Raw genomic sequence first — 17,308 nt, 5'->3', positions numbered from 1 at the left:
TTTCAGCTTGTGTGCCAGTCTTGACTCCTGGGTGTGCCACCTCTCTCCCTTTCATTCAGTGGGCCATAGAAAGCCTATTTATTTTTTCCGTGATTTGTGTTCTAAATTCTACCTCAACACAAAAACACTACATCAATCAGTGGGAGAAAAATATTGGCCTCAGTCAGGGCTTGTGTGCCACTGCTGTGTGTGCTATCTCTCATTCAGTGGGCTATAGAAAGCCTATTTATTTTTTTTTATTTTTTTTATATTATTTGGTTTCTAAAGTCTCCCTGAAAAAAAAAAAAAACCTAAAAAAACAGTGGGAGAGTAATATTGCCCTTTCAGCTTGTGTGCCAGTCTTGACTCCTGGGTGTGCCACCTCTCTCTCTCTCATTCAGTGGGCCATAGAAAGGCTATTTTTTTTTTTGGTTTTTTTAATATTATTTGGTTTCTAAAGTCTCCCTGAAAAAAAAAAAAAAAACATAAAAAAACAGTGGGAGAGTAATATTGCCCTTTCAGCTTGTGTGCCAGTCTTGACTCCTGGGTGTGCCACCTCTCTCCCTCTCATTCAGTGGGCCATAGAAAGCCTATTTATTTTTTTTTTAAATATTATTGGGTTTCTAAAGTCTCCCTTAAAAAACAAAAAATACATAAAAAAACAGTGGGAGAGTAATATTGCCCTTTCAGCTTGTGTGCCAGTCTTGACTCCTGGGTGTGCCACCTCTCTCCCTCTCATTCAGTGGGCCATAGAAAGCCTATTTATTTTTTTTTTAAATATTATTGGGTTTCTAAAGTCTCCCTTAAAAAACAAAAAAAACATAAAAAAACAGTGGGAGAGTAATATTGCCCTTTCAGCTTGTGTGCCAGTCTTGACTCCTGGGTGTGCCACCTCTCTCCCTCTCATTCAGTGGGCCATAGAAAGCCTATTTATTTTTTTTTTAAATATTATTGGGTTTCTAAAGTCTCCCTTAAAAAACAAAAAATACATAAAAAAACAGTGGGAGAGTAATATTGCCCTTTCAGCTTGTGCGCCAGTCTTGACTCCTGGGTGTGCCACCTCTCTCCCTCTCATTCAGTGGGCCATAGAAAGCCTATTTATTTTTTTTTTAAAATATTATTGGGTTTCTAAAGTCTCCCTTAAAAAACAAAAAATACATAAAAAAACAGTGGGAGAGTAATATTGCCCTTTCAGCTTGTGTGCCAGTCTTGACTCCTGGATGTGCCACCTCTCTCTCATTCAGTGGGCCATAGAAAGCATTTTTTTTTTTCCTTGATTTGTGTTCTAAAATCTACCTCAACACAAAAACACTACATCAATCAGTGGGAGAAAAATATTGGCCTCAGTCAGGGCTTGTGTGCCACTGCTGTGTGTGCTATCTCTCATTCAGTGGGCTATAGAAAGCCTATTTATTGATTTATTTTTTTTCTTATTATTTGGTTTCTAAAGTCTCCCTGAAAAAAAAAAAAAAAACATAAAAAAACAGTGGGAGAGTAATATTGCCCTTTCAGCTTGTGTGCCAGTCTTGACTCCTGGGTGTGCCACCTCTCTCCCTCTCATTCAGTGGGCCATAGAAAGCCTATTTATTTTTTTTAAAAAATATTATTGGGTTTCTAAAGTCTCCCTTAAAAAAAAAAAAAAAACATAAAAAAACAGTGGGAGAGTAATATTGCCCTTTCAGCTTGTGTGCCAGTCTTGACTCCTGGGTGTGCCACCTCTCTCCCTCTCATTCAGTGGGCCATAGAAAGCCTATTTATTTATTTTTTTAAATATTATTGGGTTTCTAAAGTCTCCCTTAAAAAACAAAAAATACATAAAAAAACAGTGGGAGAGTAATATTGCCATTTCAGCTTGTGTGCCAGTCTTGACTCCTGGGTGTGCCACCTCTCTCCCTTTCATTCAGTGGGCCATAGAAAGCCTATTTATTTTTTCCGTGATTTGTGTTCTAAATTCTACCTCAACACAAAAACACTACATCAATCAGTGGGAGAAAAATATTGGCCTCAGTCAGGGCTTGTGTGCCACTGCTGTGTGTGCTATCTCTCATTCAGTGGGCTATAGAAAGCCTATTTATTTTTTTTTATTTTTTTTATATTATTTGGTTTCTAAAGTCTCCCTGAAAAAAAAAAAAAACCTAAAAAAACAGTGGGAGAGTAATATTGCCCTTTCAGCTTGTGTGCCAGTCTTGACTCCTGGGTGTGCCACCTCTCTCTCTCTCATTCAGTGGGCCATAGAAAGGCTATTTTTTTTTTTGGTTTTTTTAATATTATTTGGTTTCTAAAGTCTCCCTGAAAAAAAAAAAAAAAACATAAAAAAACAGTGGGAGAGTAATATTGCCCTTTCAGCTTGTGTGCCAGTCTTGACTCCTGGGTGTGCCACCTCTCTCCCTCTCATTCAGTGGGCCATAGAAAGCCTATTTATTTTTTTTTTAAATATTATTGGGTTTCTAAAGTCTCCCTTAAAAAACAAAAAATACATAAAAAAACAGTGGGAGAGTAATATTGCCCTTTCAGCTTGTGTGCCAGTCTTGACTCCTGGGTGTGCCACCTCTCTCTCATTCAGTGGGCCATAGAAAGCATTTTTTTTTTTTTCCTTGATTTGTGTTCTAAAATCTACCTCAACACAAAAACACTACATCAATCAGTGGGAGAAAAATATTGGCCTCAGTCAGGGCTTGTGTGCCACTGCTGTGTGTGCTATCTCTCATTCAGTGGGCTATAGAAAGCCTATTTATTTATTTATTTTTTTTCTTATTATTTGGTTTCTAAAGTCTCCCTGAAAAAAAAAAAAAAACATAAAAAAACAGTGGGAGAGTAATATTGCCCTTTCAGCTTGTGTGCCAGTCTTGACTCCTGGGTGTGCCACCTCTCTCCCTCTCATTCAGTGGGCCATAGAAAGCCTATTTATTTTTTTTAAAAAATATTATTGGGTTTCTAAAGTCTCCCTTAAAAAAAAAAAAAAACATAAAAAAACAGTGGGAGAGTAATATTGCCCTTTCAGCTTGTGTGCCAGTCTTGACTCCTGGGTGTGCCACCTCTCTCCCTCTCATTCAGTGGGCCATAGAAAGCCTATTTATTTTTTAAAAAAAATATTATTGGGTTTCTAAAGTCTCCCTTAAAAAACAAAAAATACATAAAAAAACAGTGGGAGAGTAATATTGCCCTTTCAGCTTGTGTGCCAGTCTTGACTCCTGGGTGTGCCACCTCTGTCTCTCATTCAGTGGGCCATAGAAAGGCTATTTTTTTTTTTTGGTTTTTTTAATATTATTTGGTTTCTAAAGTCTCCCTGAAATAAAAAAAAAACTTAAAAAAACAGTGGGAGAGTAATATTGCCCTTTCAGCTTGTGCGCCAGTCTTGACTCCTGGGTGTGCCACCTCTCTCTCTCTAATTGTGGGCCATAGAAAGCCTTTTTTTTTTTTTTTTTTTTTAATATTATTTGGTTTCTAAAGTCTCCCTGAGAAAAAAAAAAAAATAAATTAGGTGGGAGATTAATATTGACATTAGTGCTTGAGTGACAGTCCTGCGTGTGTGTCATCTCTGTGATTTTGTGCCACAGAAAACAGAGTGTGTAACATTGTGCCTGATTTTCCTTGTGGTCTCACCAACCTGTTAAGGGATATTGAAATCATACTGAAGTTATAGCTCACCGTGTAAGTTGTTTGACAGCAACAAATAAAGTTACTTTGGTTAAGATTTTAAAACAATGAGGAAGTCTGGTGCAAGAGGTCGTCGTGGGCGTTCATTGTCAGCTGGTAATGATGGTAGTGGTAGTGGAGCATCAGGTGGTCGTGGGGATAAAAATATTCCACCTAAGTCTGGAGCTGTGGAGCCAGTTTCGTCGTCAGGCTACACAAGGCCTCGAACGCTCTCTTTTCTGGGAGTAGGAAAACCGCTTTTAAAGGCGGAGCAGCAACAGCAAGTTTTGGCTTACATTGCAGACTCAGCCTCTAGCTCTTTTGCCTCCTCTTCCGAAACTGGTAAATGTAAAAGCAGCGCGTCGCTTGTGGATGTTCACGGTCAGGGACAAGTCGCTTCCTTGTCCTCCTCAGCAAAAACTACAACAAGAGAGAAGGATGCAGCAGGCGACACAACGGGTCACTCCATGGAGCTCTTTACACATACCGTCCCTGGCTTAGAAAGTGAAACATTTAACAGGCCATGCCCATTACAAGTATATTCTGACATGGAGTGCACTGATGCACAGCCACAGCCAGAGTACTATGCTGCTCCTTTGACTCAGACCACCACATTGCCCTCTCAGGGTACAGATCCACAATCAGACCCTGATGAGACTATGTTGCCCCGCCACGAACGCTATACCACCGACCGACACAGTGACACAGACGAAGTTGCACACGAGCTCGAAGAGGAGGTAATAGATGACCCAGTTATTGACCCCGATTGGCAGCCATTGGGGGAACAGGGTGCAGGCGGCAGTAGTTCAGAAGCGGAGGTGGAGGAGGGGCCGCAGCAGGCATCAACATCGCAACAGGTTCCATCTGCCGGGCCCGTATCTGGCCCAAAACGCGTGTCAAAGCCAAAACCTGTTGGAGCACAGCGTTGCCATCCGGTTAAAGCTCAGTCTGCAATCCCTGAAAAGGGATCCGAGTCTAGGAAGAGTGCAGTCTGGCATTTTTTTAAACAACATCCAACTGATCAGCGCAAAGTCATCTGTCAAAAATGTTCAACTAGCTTAAGCAGAGGTCAGAATCTGAAAAGTCTAAATACTAGTTGCATGCATAGACACTTAACCACCATGCATTTTCAAGCCTGGACTAACTACCAAACGTCCCTCAAGGTTGTAGCACCCTCGGCCAATGAAGCTAGTCAGCAACGCAACATCCCTTCCGTCACTGTAAGGCCACCATTTTCCGCACCACCGGCAGTATCTGTGCAGGTTTCTTTGCCAGCCAAAAGCAGTCAGGGTCAGGGAATCACCAGTTTTGTAGGAGGAAATATTGCATCTAGGGCACCGGCGGAAACAATACCGTCTCCAACCGGCTCTCAGTCTGCCATGTACACCGGCACACCCGAAAGTTCCACGATCTCCAGCTCTCCAGTCCAGCTCACCCTACATGAGACTCTGGTTAGAAAAAGGAAGTACTTATCCTCGCATCCGCGTACACAGGGTTTTAACGCCCACATAGCTAGACTAATCTCGTTAGAGATGATGCCCTACCGGTTAGTTGAAAGCGAAGCTTTCAAAGCCCTGATGGAGTACGCTGAACCACGATACGAGCTACCCAGTCGACACTTTTTTTCCAGAAAAGCCATCCCAGCCCTGCACCAGCATGTTAAACAGCGCATCGTCCATGCACTCAGGCAATCTGTGAGTACAAAGGTGCACCTGACTACAGATGCATGGACCAGTAGGCATGGCCAGGGACGTTATGTGTCCATCACGGCACACTGGGTGAATGTGGTGGATGCAGGGTCCACAGGCGACATCAATTTAGGGACAGTTGTGCCTAGCCCACGGTCTAGGAAACAGTTGGCTGTAGGCGTTCGCACCCCCTCCTCCTCCTCCTCCTCGTCCTCCTGCAGAAGCTACAGCTCTTCCACAGAACGCAGTCTGCCAACCACTCCATCGGCAGATGACACTGTTGCACACCAGTTGTCCCATTATGGGCCAGCTACTGCCAAGCGTCAGCAGGCTGTATTGGCTATGAAGTGCTTGGGCGACAACAGACACACCGCGGAAGTTCTGTCCGAGTTCTTGCAACAAGAAACACAGTCGTGGCTGGGCACAGTAGATCTTGAGGCAGGCAAGGTAGTGAGTGATAACGGAAGGAATTTCATGGCTGCCATCTCCCTTTCCCAACTGAAACACATTCCTTGCCTGGCTCACACCTTAAACCTGGTGGTGCAGTGCTTATTGAAAACTTATCCTGGGTTCTCCGACCTGCTCCTCAAAGTGCGTGCACTTTGCTCACATATCCGACGTTCGCCTGTACACGCCAGCCGTATGCAGACCTATCAGCGGTCTTTGAACCTTCCCCAGCATCGCCTAATCATAGACGTTGCAACAAGGTGGAACTCAACACTGCACATGCTTCAGAGACTGTGCGAACAGAGGCGTGCTGTTATTTATTTGTGGGAGGATACACGGGCAGGCAGTAGGATGGCAGACATGGAGTTGTCAGGTGTGCAGTGGTCTAAGATACAAGACATGTGTCAAGTCCTTCAGTGTTTTGAGGAATGCACACGGCTGGTTAGTGCAGACAATGCCGTAATAAGCATGAGCATCCCCCTAATGCGTCTGCTGATGCAAAGTTTGACGCACATAAAGGAGCAGGCGTCTGCACCAGAGGAAGAGGAAAGCCTTGATGACAGTCAGCCATTGTCTGGTCAGGGCAGTGTACAGGACGAGGTAGCGGGCGAAGAGGAGGTGGAGGACGAGGAGGATGATGGGGATGAGTATATTTTTAATGCCGAACCTTTCCCGGGGGCACAGGAAATTGGTTGCGTGTCACGGCCGGGTTCTGGTTTTTTGAGGGACACAAGTGACGTAGATTTGCCTGCAACTGCCCCTCAACCAATCACAACCGGAGATTTGACAACTGGAACTTTGGCCCACATGGCGGATTATGCCTTACGTATCCTAAAAAGGGACACACGCATTACGAAAATGATGAACGATGACGATTACTGGTTGGCCTGCCTCCTTGATCCACGCTATAAAGGCAAATTGCAAAATATTATGCCACATGAGAACTTGGAACTAATATTAGCAACCAAACAATCAACTCTTGTTGACCGTTTGCTTCAGGCATTCCCAGCACACAGCGCACGTGATCGTTCTCACACGAGCTCCAGGGGGCAGCAGACTAGGAGTGTTAGGGGTGCACACATCAGAAGTGGCGTTGGACAGAGGGGTTTTCTGACCAGGTTGTGGAGTGATTTTGCTATGACCGCAGACAGGACAGGTACTGCTGCATCAATTGAAAGTGACAGGAGACAACATTTGTCCAGTATGGTTACTAACTATTTTTCATCCCTTATCGATGTTCTCCCTCAACCGTCATTCCCATTTGATTACTGGGCCTCCAAATTAGACACCTGGCCAGAATTGGCAGAATATGCATTGCAGGAGCTTGCTTGCCCGGCAGCAAGTGTCCTATCAGAAAGAGTATTCAGTGCTGCAGGTTCAATATTAACCGAAAAAAGGACTCGTCTGGCTACCCAAAATGTTGACGATCTAACATTCATTAAAATGAACCACAACTGGATTTCGAAATCTTTTGCCCCACCTTGCCCGGCCGACACCTAGCTTTCCTATGAAAAGCTCTTGCCTGTGAATTACTTTTCTAATGTCTAATTTGCTGCAGCTGATTGTACAGCATACGACATGTTTACACCTCCCTAAATGGCAAAACTCCCCACACGGGGCCGTGGTATCGCGACTTGGCGCAAGCACCCGTGAGACTGCTGTTTGTCTGAAGAGGTGGGTGTGCTCGCTTTTGGTTGACGGCATTGCTACTGGGTCCCTCATAGTACAATGTAGTGTCTCTGGCGGTGGTGGTGCGCACCCAACGTCAGACACACCGTTGTAACATGAGGGGCCCTGGGGCGGTCCCGCCGGCCTCAAGAGAGTTCCCCCCTACCCCAGCTCAAAATGTGCTCTACCACGTCCAAAATTATGTCGCACAGCTCCACCAATCTTTAGTCTATTCGCTGACATCATTCAATGTCTGGCACTGACAATACAAATTTGTAGACATCTATGATGCAACTTAAAGTAGTCTGTGTCTGTGTCCTATATTGGCACCATTAAATAGTTACTGCCAAATTACTATGTCAGAAACTCAGTAGATGAGCCCACCCCTGTACCTAAGTATGCCACCTTTTTTTTTGTTGTGGTTGTTTTGCGAGACATTAACATCTATTTATATTTTGGGAGTACTGGGACAGACACTCCTTGCACTACTCCTCCACTCACCACCAAGCTGCCTGTGTATCCATGTAACCGCTGTAAAGCTGCCATGAGCCTATTGTTTGTTATTTTAGGCCTTTGAAGCCTGTCTGCGGTCCCTCCTTCCACTAGTCCTCCACTGACCAGACCACTGCTGCCCGTGTACCCCTGGAACCAATTATAAAGTGCCTACAGCCAGCCCATTTTCTTATGTTAGGCCTTTGAAGCCTGTCTGCGGTCCCTACTTTAAATACTCCTCCACTGACCACCAAGCTGCCTGCCCGTGTATCCATGTAACCGCTGTAAAACTGCCATGAGCCTATTGTTTGTTATGTTAGGCCTTTGATAGCCTGTCTGCGGTCCCTACTTTAAATACTCCTCCACTCACCACCAAGCTGCCTGCCCGTGTATCCATGTAACCGCTGTAAAACTGCCATAAGCCTATTGTTTGTTATTTTAGGCCTTTGATAGCCTGTCTGCGGTCCCTACTTTAAATACTCCTCCACTGACCAGACCACTGCTGCCCGTGTACCCCTGGAACCAATTATTAAGTGCCTACAGCCAGCCCATTTTCTTATGTTAGGCCTTTGAAGCCTGTCTGCGGTCCCTACTTTAAATACTCCTCCACTGACCACCAAGCTGCCTGCCCGTGTATCCATGTAACCGCTGTAAAACTGCCATAAGCCTATTGTTTGTTATTTTAGGCCTTTGATAGCCTGTCTGCGGTCCCTACTTTAAATACTCCTCCACTGACCAGACCACTGCTGCCCGTGTACCCCTGGAACCAATTATAAAGTGCCTACAGCCAGCCCATTTTCTTATGTTAGGCCTTTGAAGCCTGTCTGCGGTCCCTACTTTAAATACTCCTCCACTGACCACCAAGCTGCCTGCCCGTGTATCCATGTAACCGCTGTAAAACTGCCATGAGCCTATTGTTTGTTATTTTAGGCCTTTGAAGCCTGTCTGCGGTCCCTCCTTCCACTAGTCCTCCACTGACCAGACCACTGCTGCCCGTGTACCCCTGGAACCAATTATTAAGTGCCTACAGCCAGCCCATTTTCTTATGTTAGGCCTTTGAAGCCTGTCTGCGGTCCCTACTTTAAAAACTCCTCCACTGACCACCAAGCTGCCTGCCCGTGTATCCATGTAACCGCTGTAAAACTGCCATGAGCCTATTGTTTGTTATGTTAGGCCTTTGATAGCCTGTCTGCGGTCCCTACTTTAAATACTCCTCCACTGACCACCAAGCTGCCTGCCCGTGTATCCATGTAACCGCTGTAAAACTGCCATGAGCCTATTGTTTGTTATTTTAGGCCTTTGATAGCCTGTCTGCGGTCCCTACTTTAAATACTCCTCCACTCACCACCACCAAGTTGCCTGCCCGTGTATCCATGTAACCGCTGTAAAACTGCCATGAGCCTATTGTTTGTTATGTTAGGCCTTTGATAGCCTGTCTGCGGTCCCTACTTTAAATACTCCTCCACTCACCACCAAGCTGCCTGTGTATCCATGTAACCGCTGTAAAACTGCCATGAGCCTATTGTTTGTTATTTTAGGCCTTTGAAGCCTGTCTGCGGTCCCTCCTTCCACTAGTCCTCCACTGACCAGACCACTGCTGCCCGTGTACCCCTGGAACCAATTATTAAGTGCCTACAGCCAGCCCATTTTCTTATGTTAGGCCTTTGAAGCCTGTCTGCGGTCCCTACTTTAAATACTCCTCCACTGACCACCAAGCTGCCTGCCCGTGTATCCATGTAACCGCTGTAAAACTGCCATGAGCCTATTGTTTGTTATGTTAGGCCTTTGATAGCCTGTCTGCGGTCCCTACTTTAAATACTCCTCCACTGACCACCAAGCTGCCTGCCCGTGTATCCATGTAACCGCTGTAAAACAGCCATGAGCCTATTGTTTGTTATTTTAGGCCTTTGATAGCCTGTCTGCGGTCCCTACTTTAAATACTCCTCCACTCACCACCACCAAGTTGCCTGCCCGTGTATCCATGTAACCGCTGTAAAACTGCCATGAGCCTATTGTTTGTTATGTTAGGCCTTTGATAGCCTGTCTGCGGTCCCTACTTTAAATACTCCTCCACTCACCACCACCAAGTTGCCTGCCCGTGTATCCATGTAACCACTGTAAAGCTGCCATGAGCCTATTGTTTGTTATTTTAGGCCTTTGATAGCCTGTCTGCGGTCCCTACTTTAAATACTCCTCCACTGACCAGACCACTGCTGCCCGTGTACCCCTGGAACCAATTATAAAGTGCCTACAGCCAGCCCATTTTCTTATGTTAGGCCTTTGAAGCCTGTCTGCGGTCCCTACTTTAAATACTCCTCCACTCACCACCAAGCTGCCTGCCCGTCTATCCATGTAACCGCTGTAAAACTGCAATGAGCCTATTGTTTGTTATTTTAGGCCTTTGATAGCCTGTCTGCGGCCCCTACTTGCAATACTCCTCCACTGACCACAATGCTGCCTGGAGTGCCTGCCTGTGTATCCATGTAACCGATGTAAAACTGCCATGACTGCCTACTGTTTGTTATTTTAGGCCTTTGATAGCCTGTCTGCAGCCCCTACTTGCAATACTCCTCCACTGACCACACCAATGCTGCCCGTGTACCCCTGGAACCTATTTAAAAGTTCATAGAGCCTAGTTATATATTTTATTTACTATTAATAAGGCCATGATGGACTACGCTGTACCACGCTACAAGCTAACCAGTCGACACTTCTTTTGCGAGAAAAGCCATCCCAACCCTCCACCAGCATGTAGAAGACCGCATTGTCCATGCACTCTGGCAATCTGTGAGTACAAAGGTGCACCTGACAACAGACGCATGGACCTGTAGGCATGGCCACGGAAGATTACGTGTCCATTACGGCGCAATGGGTTAATGTGGTGGATGCATGGTCCACAGGGGACAGCCTACTAAGTCTGTCTGCAGTCCCTAATTCAAATTGTCCTCCACTGTCTAAATCGGAGCTTCCACCTTCTGGCTTTCGGCCTATAGTATCAGAAATTAAACTGCATTTGGCCTTCAACTTTGGTTAGGGCCTACTAACGGCTTCTGCCCCTCCCTGGTGTTGCCCTCAACTAAATAAAGCTGAGCTTCAACCTTCTGCTCCAAATTACCATTTTGAAAAATGCAATAGGCTTTTCCGGCCTACTAAAGGTGTCTGTCTGTGTGCCCCTGCCTGGTGTTGCCCTCAACTAAATAAAGCTGAGCTTCAACCTTCCGGCTCTCATTAAGTGGTTTTAAAAAAAAAAAATGGTGGTTAGGGCCTACTAACGGCTTCTGCCCCTCCCTGGTGTTGTCCTCAACTAAATAAAGCTGAGCTTCAACCTTCCGGCTCTCATTAAGTGGTTTTAAAAAAAAAAAATGGTGGCTAGGGCCTACTAACGGCTTCTGCCCCTCCCTGGTGTTGCCCTCAACTAAATAAAGCTGAGCTTCAACCTTCTGCTCCAAATTACCATTTTGAAAAATGCAATAGGCTTTTCCGGCCTACTAAAGGTGTCTGTCTGTGTGCCCCTGCCTGGTGTTGCCCTCAACTAAATAAAGCTGAGCTTCAACCTTCTGCTCCAAATTACCATTTTGAAAAATGCAATAGGCTTTTCCGGCCTACTAAAGGTGTCTGTCTGTGTGCCCCTGCCTGGTGTTGCCCTCAACTAAATAAAGCTGAGCTTCAACCTTCTGCTCCAAATTACCATTTTGAAAAATGCAATAGGCTTTTCCGGCCTACTAAAGGTGTCTGTCTGTGTGCCCCTGCCTGGTGTTGTCCTCAACTAAATAAAGCTGAGCTTCAACCTTCCGGCTCTCATTAAGTGGTTTTAAAAAAAAAAAATGGTGGTTAGGGCCTACTAACGGCTTCTGCCCCTCCCTGGTGTTGTCCTCAACTAAATAAAGCTGAGCTTCAACCTTCCGGCTCTCATTAAGTGGTTTAAAAAAAAAAAAAAATGGTGGTTAGGGCCTACTAACGGCTTCTGCCCCTCCCTGGTGTTGCCCTCAACTAAATAAAGCTGAGCTTCAACCTTCTGCTCCAAATTACCATTTTGAAAAATGCAATAGGCTTTTCCGGCCTACTAAAGGTGTCTGTCTGTGTGCCCCTGCCTGGTGTTGCCCTCAACTAAATAAAGCTGAGCTTCAACCTTCTGCTCCAAATTACCATTTTGAAAAATGCAATAGGCTTTTCCGGCCTACTAAAGGTGTCTGTCTGTGTGCCCCTGCCTGGTGTTATCCTCAACTAAATAAAGCTGAGCTTCAACCTTCCGGCTCTCATTAAGTGGTTTTAAAAAAAAAAATGGTGGTTAGGGCCTACTAACGGCTTCTGCCCCTCCCTGGTGTTGTCCTCAACTAAATAAAGCTGAGCTTCAACCTTCCGGCTCTCATTAAGTGGTTTTAAAAAAAAAAATGGTGGTTAGGGCCTACTAACGGCTTCTGCCCCTCCCTGGTGTTGTCCTCAACTAAATAAAGCTGAGCTTCAACCTTCCGGCTCTCATTAAGTGGTTTTAAAAAAAAAAAATGGTGGTTAGGGCCTACTAACGGCTTCTGCCCCTCCCTGGTGTTGTCCTCAACTAAATAAAGCTGAGCTTCAACCTTCCGGCTCTCATTAAGTGGTTTTAAAAAAAAAAAATGGTGGTTAGGGCCTACTAACGGCTTCTGCCCCTGCCTGGTGTTGTCCTCAACTAAATAAAGCTGAGCTTCAACCTTCTGCTCCAAATTACCATTTTAAAAAATGCAATAGGCTTTTCCGGCCTACTAAAGGTGTCTGTCTGTGTGCCCCTGCCTGGTGTTGTCCTCAACTAAATAAAGCTGAGCTTCAACCTTCCGGCTCTCATTAAGTGGTTTTTAAAAAAAAAATGGTGGTTAGGGCCTACTAACGGCTTCTGCCCCTCCCTGGTGTTGTCCTCAACTAAATAAAGCTGAGCTTCAACCTTCCGGCTCTCATTAAGTGGTTTTAAAAAAAAAATGGTGGTTAGGGCCTACTAACGGCTTCTGCCCCTCCCTGGTGTTGTCCTCAACTAAATAAAGCTGAGCTTCAACCTTCCGGCTCTCATTAAGTGGTTTAAAAAAAAAAAAATGGTGGTTAGGGCCTACTAACGGCTTCTGCCCCTCCCTGGTGTTGCCCTCAACTAAATAAAGCTGAGCTTCAACCTTCTGCTCCAAATTACCATTTTGAAAAATGCAATAGGCTTTTCCGGCCTACTAAAGGTGTCTGTCTGTGTGCCCCTGCCTGGTGTTGCCCTCAACTAAATAAAGCTGAGCTTCAACCTTCTGCTCCAAATTACCATTTTGAAAAATGCAATAGGCTTTTCCGGCCTACTAAAGGTGTCTGTCTGTGTGCCCCTGCCTGGTGTTGCCCTCAACTAAATAAAGCTGAGCTTCAACCTTCTGCTCCAAATTACCATTTTGAAAAATGCAATAGGCTTTTCCGGCCTACTAAAGGTGTCTGTCTGTGTGCCCCTGCCTGGTGTTGCCCTCAACTAAATAAAACTGAGCTTCAACCTTCTGCTCCAAATTACCATTTTGAAAAATGCAATAGGCTTTTCCGGCCTACTAAAGGTGTCTGTCTGTGTGCCCCTGCCTGGTGTTGTCCTCAACTAAATAAAGCTGAGCTTCAACCTTCCGGCTCTCATTAAGTGGTTTTTAAAAAAAAAATGGTGGTTAGGGCCTACTAACGGCTTCTGCCCCTCCCTGGTGTTGTCCTCAACTAAATAAAGCTGAGCTTCAACCTTCCGGCTCTCATTAAGTGGTTTTAAAAAAAAAAATGGTGGTTAGGGCCTACTAACGGCTTCTGCCCCTCCCTGGTGTTGTCCTCAACTAAATAAAGCTGAGCTTCAACCTTCCGGCTCTCATTAAGTGGTTTTAAAAAAAAAAATGGTGGTTAGGGCCTACTAACGGCTTCTGCCCCTCCCTGGTGTTGTCCTCAACTAAATAAAGCTGAGCTTCAACCTTCCGGCTCTCATTAAGTGGTTTTAAAAAAAAAAATGGTGGTTAGGGCCTACTAACGGCTTCTGCCCCTGCCTGGTGTTGTCCTCAACTAAATAAAGCTGAGCTTCAACCTTCTGCTCCAAATTACCATTTTAAAAAATGCAATAGGCTTTTCCGGCCTACTAAAGGTGTCTGTCTGTGTGCCCCTGCCTGGTGTTGTCCTCAACTAAATAAAGCTGAGCTTCAACCTTCCGGCTCTCATTAAGTGGTTTTTAAAAAAAAAATGGTGGTTAGGGCCTACTAACGGCTTCTGCCCCTCCCTGGTGTTGTCCTCAACTAAATAAAGCTGAGCTTCAACCTTCCGGCTCTCATTAAGTGGTTTTAAAAAAAAAAATGGTGGTTAGGGCCTACTAACGGCTTCTGCCCCTCCCTGGTGTTGTCCTCAACTAAATAAAGCTGAGCTTCAACCTTCCGGCTCTCATTAAGTGGTTTTAAAAAAAAAAATGGTGGTTAGGGCCTACTAACGGCTTCTGCCCCTCCCTGGTGTTGTCCTCAACTAAATAAAGCTGAGCTTCAACCTTCCGGCTCTCATTAAGTGGTTTTAAAAAAAAAAAATGGTGGTTAGGGCCTACTAACGGCTTCTGCCCCTGCCTGGTGTTGTCCTCAACTAAATAAAGCTGAGCTTCAACCTTCTGCTCCAAATTACCATTTTAAAAAATGCAATAGGCTTTTCCGGCCTACTAAAGGTGTCTGTCTGTGTGCCCCTGCCTGGTGTTGTCCTCAACTAAATAAAGCTGAGCTTCAACCTTCCGGCTCTCATTAAGTGGTTTTTAAAAAAAAAATGGTGGTTAGGGCCTACTAACGGCTTCTGCCCCTCCCTGGTGTTGTCCTCAACTAAATAAAGCTGAGCTTCAACCTTCCGGCTCTCATTAAGTGGTTTTAAAAAAAAAAATGGTGGTTAGGGCCTACTAACGGCTTCTGCCCCTCCCTGGTGTTGTCCTCAACTAAATAAAGCTGAGCTTCAACCTTCCGGCTCTCATTAAGTGGTTTTAAAAAAAAAAATGGTGGTTAGGGCCTACTAACGGCTTCTGCCCCTCCCTGGTGTTGTCCTCAACTAAATAAAGCTGAGCTTCAACCTTCCGGCTCTCATTAAGTGGTTTTAAAAAAAAAAAATGGTGGTTAGGGCCTACTAACGGCTTCTGCCCCTGCCTGGTGTTGTCCTCAACTAAATAAAGCTGAGCTTCAACCTTCTGCTCCAAATTACCATTTTAAAAAATGCAATAGGCTTTTCCGGCCTACTAAAGGTGTCTGTCTGTGTGCCCCTGCCTGGTGTTGTCCTCAACTAAATAAAGCTGAGTTTCAACCTTCCGGCTCTCATTAAGTGGTTTTAAAAAAAAAAAATGGTGGTTAGGGCCTACTAACGGCTTCTGCCCCTCCCTGGTGTTGCCCTCAACTAAATAAAGCTGAGCTTCAACCTTCTGCTCCAAATTACCATTTTAAAAAATGCAATAGGCTTTTCCGGCCTACTAAAGGTGTCTGCCCCTCCCTGGTGTTGTCCTCAACTGAACAAAGCTGAGCTTCCACATTCTGGCTTTCGCCCTATACTATCAGATATTAAACTGCATTTGGCCTACTAGTGTGGTTAGGCCCTTGAAACAGTGTCTGCTGCTCTTGGGTTTGCTACTCCACTGAACAAAGCAATGCCGCCTGTTTAGTCCTGTTACCAATTTTGAACTGCATGTAGCCTACTTTATTCTTTGGCCCTATATCTGTTTCCTCCTCATCCTGCCCATTGCCAAGCCACTGCTAAATGAGTCTGCTGGTACATTGACCTAGACCACTACATTCCCCTTGTACTCTACACAGCCAGAATCTGTCCCTGCTGAAAGTAAGGTTCCCCTTCCCGCATGTTATACCACCTTACACAGGGACAAAGAGGAAGGTGCAGATGAAAGTGCAGGTTCCTTCATCAGGTGGGGGGGCATACTCGTTGGCGACGTCACTGGCACAGGGCCCCTCAGAGTACGCAAAAGTGTCGCTGCTGGTGGGAGGCGCCCCCGCCATGCAAACACACCGCCGTACTTTGAGGGGCCCTGTGCCAGTGGCAATGCGAACGAGTGGGCCCCCCCCTGCTTGCTCAGGATCACAGCACTTGCAACTTTTAAATACTTACCTTTCCCTGCAACACCGCCGTGACGTAGTCCGCATTTCCTGGGCCCACGAAAAACTTGAGCCAGCCCTACTCCCCCCACAACTTTCCCCCAATTCCCTATGCCCAACTATTATTATACAGTTAATTAAGATTGGCAAGCTTCAGAAACAAGAATGGATGTTTTTGGCATTAAAATGGGCACTGTAGGTGTTTTCCTGGCCTCCACTCACTGCCGACTATGCTTCCCCATTGACTTGCATTGGGTTTCGTGTTTCGGTCGATCCCCGACTTTTAGCGATAATCGGCCGACTGCACTCGACTCGACTCTGGACAAAATCGGGTTTCCCAAAACCCTACTCGATCTTAAAAAAATGAAAGTCGCTCAACCCTACCAGACAGTGATTTATAATGGTTCTAAAATATTTTTCCTTGTTTGTATGTTATTTCATACTAAGCAGTAAATGCTAATATATTACAGGAAGTATTAAAAGTGTATTTTTGATGTAAACATTTAAAATATATAGCCTTATAAATTTATATTTTATGATTTTTTAGATTGGGTTGCCGTCTGATGTAAAAAAGAAAATCATATGGATCGATTGTGGAATTCATGCACGTGAATGGATCTCGGTGGCATTTTGTCAGTGGTTTATTAAAGAAGTATGTCATTTTGGTAGTTTTATTTTGATTCTGCTGTTGGTAACTTAATTAAATAACCATTGGTTTAACAATATTAACAGTTGCACCCTACGCATTAATGTGTAAATGTTTAAAAAAAAAAAGTCTCTAAGGAAAGTTATTAAAATGTATAAAAACAACAAATATTACATCACACAATTTTAGTTTAAAGGGAATCTGTCACCCCCTTGGACGTATGTAACCTATTAATATGGGCATACAGGTTTTAGAATGGTTAAAACAGTCATTCCTGTATGTCCATATCTGCGGTCTTGTTGTGGAGAAATCCTCTTGTATTTCTTTATGGTAATGAGTTCTTCCATGCTCTGGGTCATGCAATGTCTGGAAGAAAACTCTGCCTCCGGTCTTCATTAGCATACCAGCCCTCTCTCATCAGCACCACGGTGCCCTGTGACATGTAGTGGTGGCCACGGAATCTCGTGACTCTGACTTGCAATAGCACTTACCCTACGTCCAAGGTAGTGACAAATTCCCCTTAATAGGTTGTTCAGCTAAGCCACAATTCCAAGAATGGCCACTGTGTACATCAGGTGGACCTGCTAAAAAGTTGATCAGTGGGGGAGCCGGGTGTCAAACACAAATTTGATTTTGATGATTTGTCTAAAAATATGTCATCAATATCATAGCCCTGGACA

The 17,308-nt window shown here is 44.9% G+C and overlaps 1 protein-coding gene across 2 annotated transcripts in view; it reads left to right on the top strand.

Annotated features, from left to right (window-relative positions):
• Positions 1-17,308, top strand: part of LOC143786367 (carboxypeptidase O-like) — a 302,348-nt gene that overhangs the window by 165,772 nt on the left and 119,268 nt on the right. For both annotated transcript variants that reach the window (XM_077275702.1, XM_077275703.1), the window contains one exon: positions 16,530-16,634. In XM_077275702.1, the coding sequence (XP_077131817.1) occupies positions 16,530-16,634 (105 nt within the window). The remainder of the gene's footprint in view (positions 1-16,529; positions 16,635-17,308) is intronic.

The sequence above is a fragment of the Ranitomeya variabilis genome, chromosome 7 (assembly GCF_051348905.1).
Source record: "Ranitomeya variabilis isolate aRanVar5 chromosome 7, aRanVar5.hap1, whole genome shotgun sequence".
NCBI lineage: Eukaryota > Metazoa > Chordata > Amphibia > Anura > Dendrobatidae > Ranitomeya > Ranitomeya variabilis.
The sequence above is the reverse complement of the archived record's forward strand: the minus strand, read 5'-3'. Positions and strand labels throughout refer to the sequence as shown.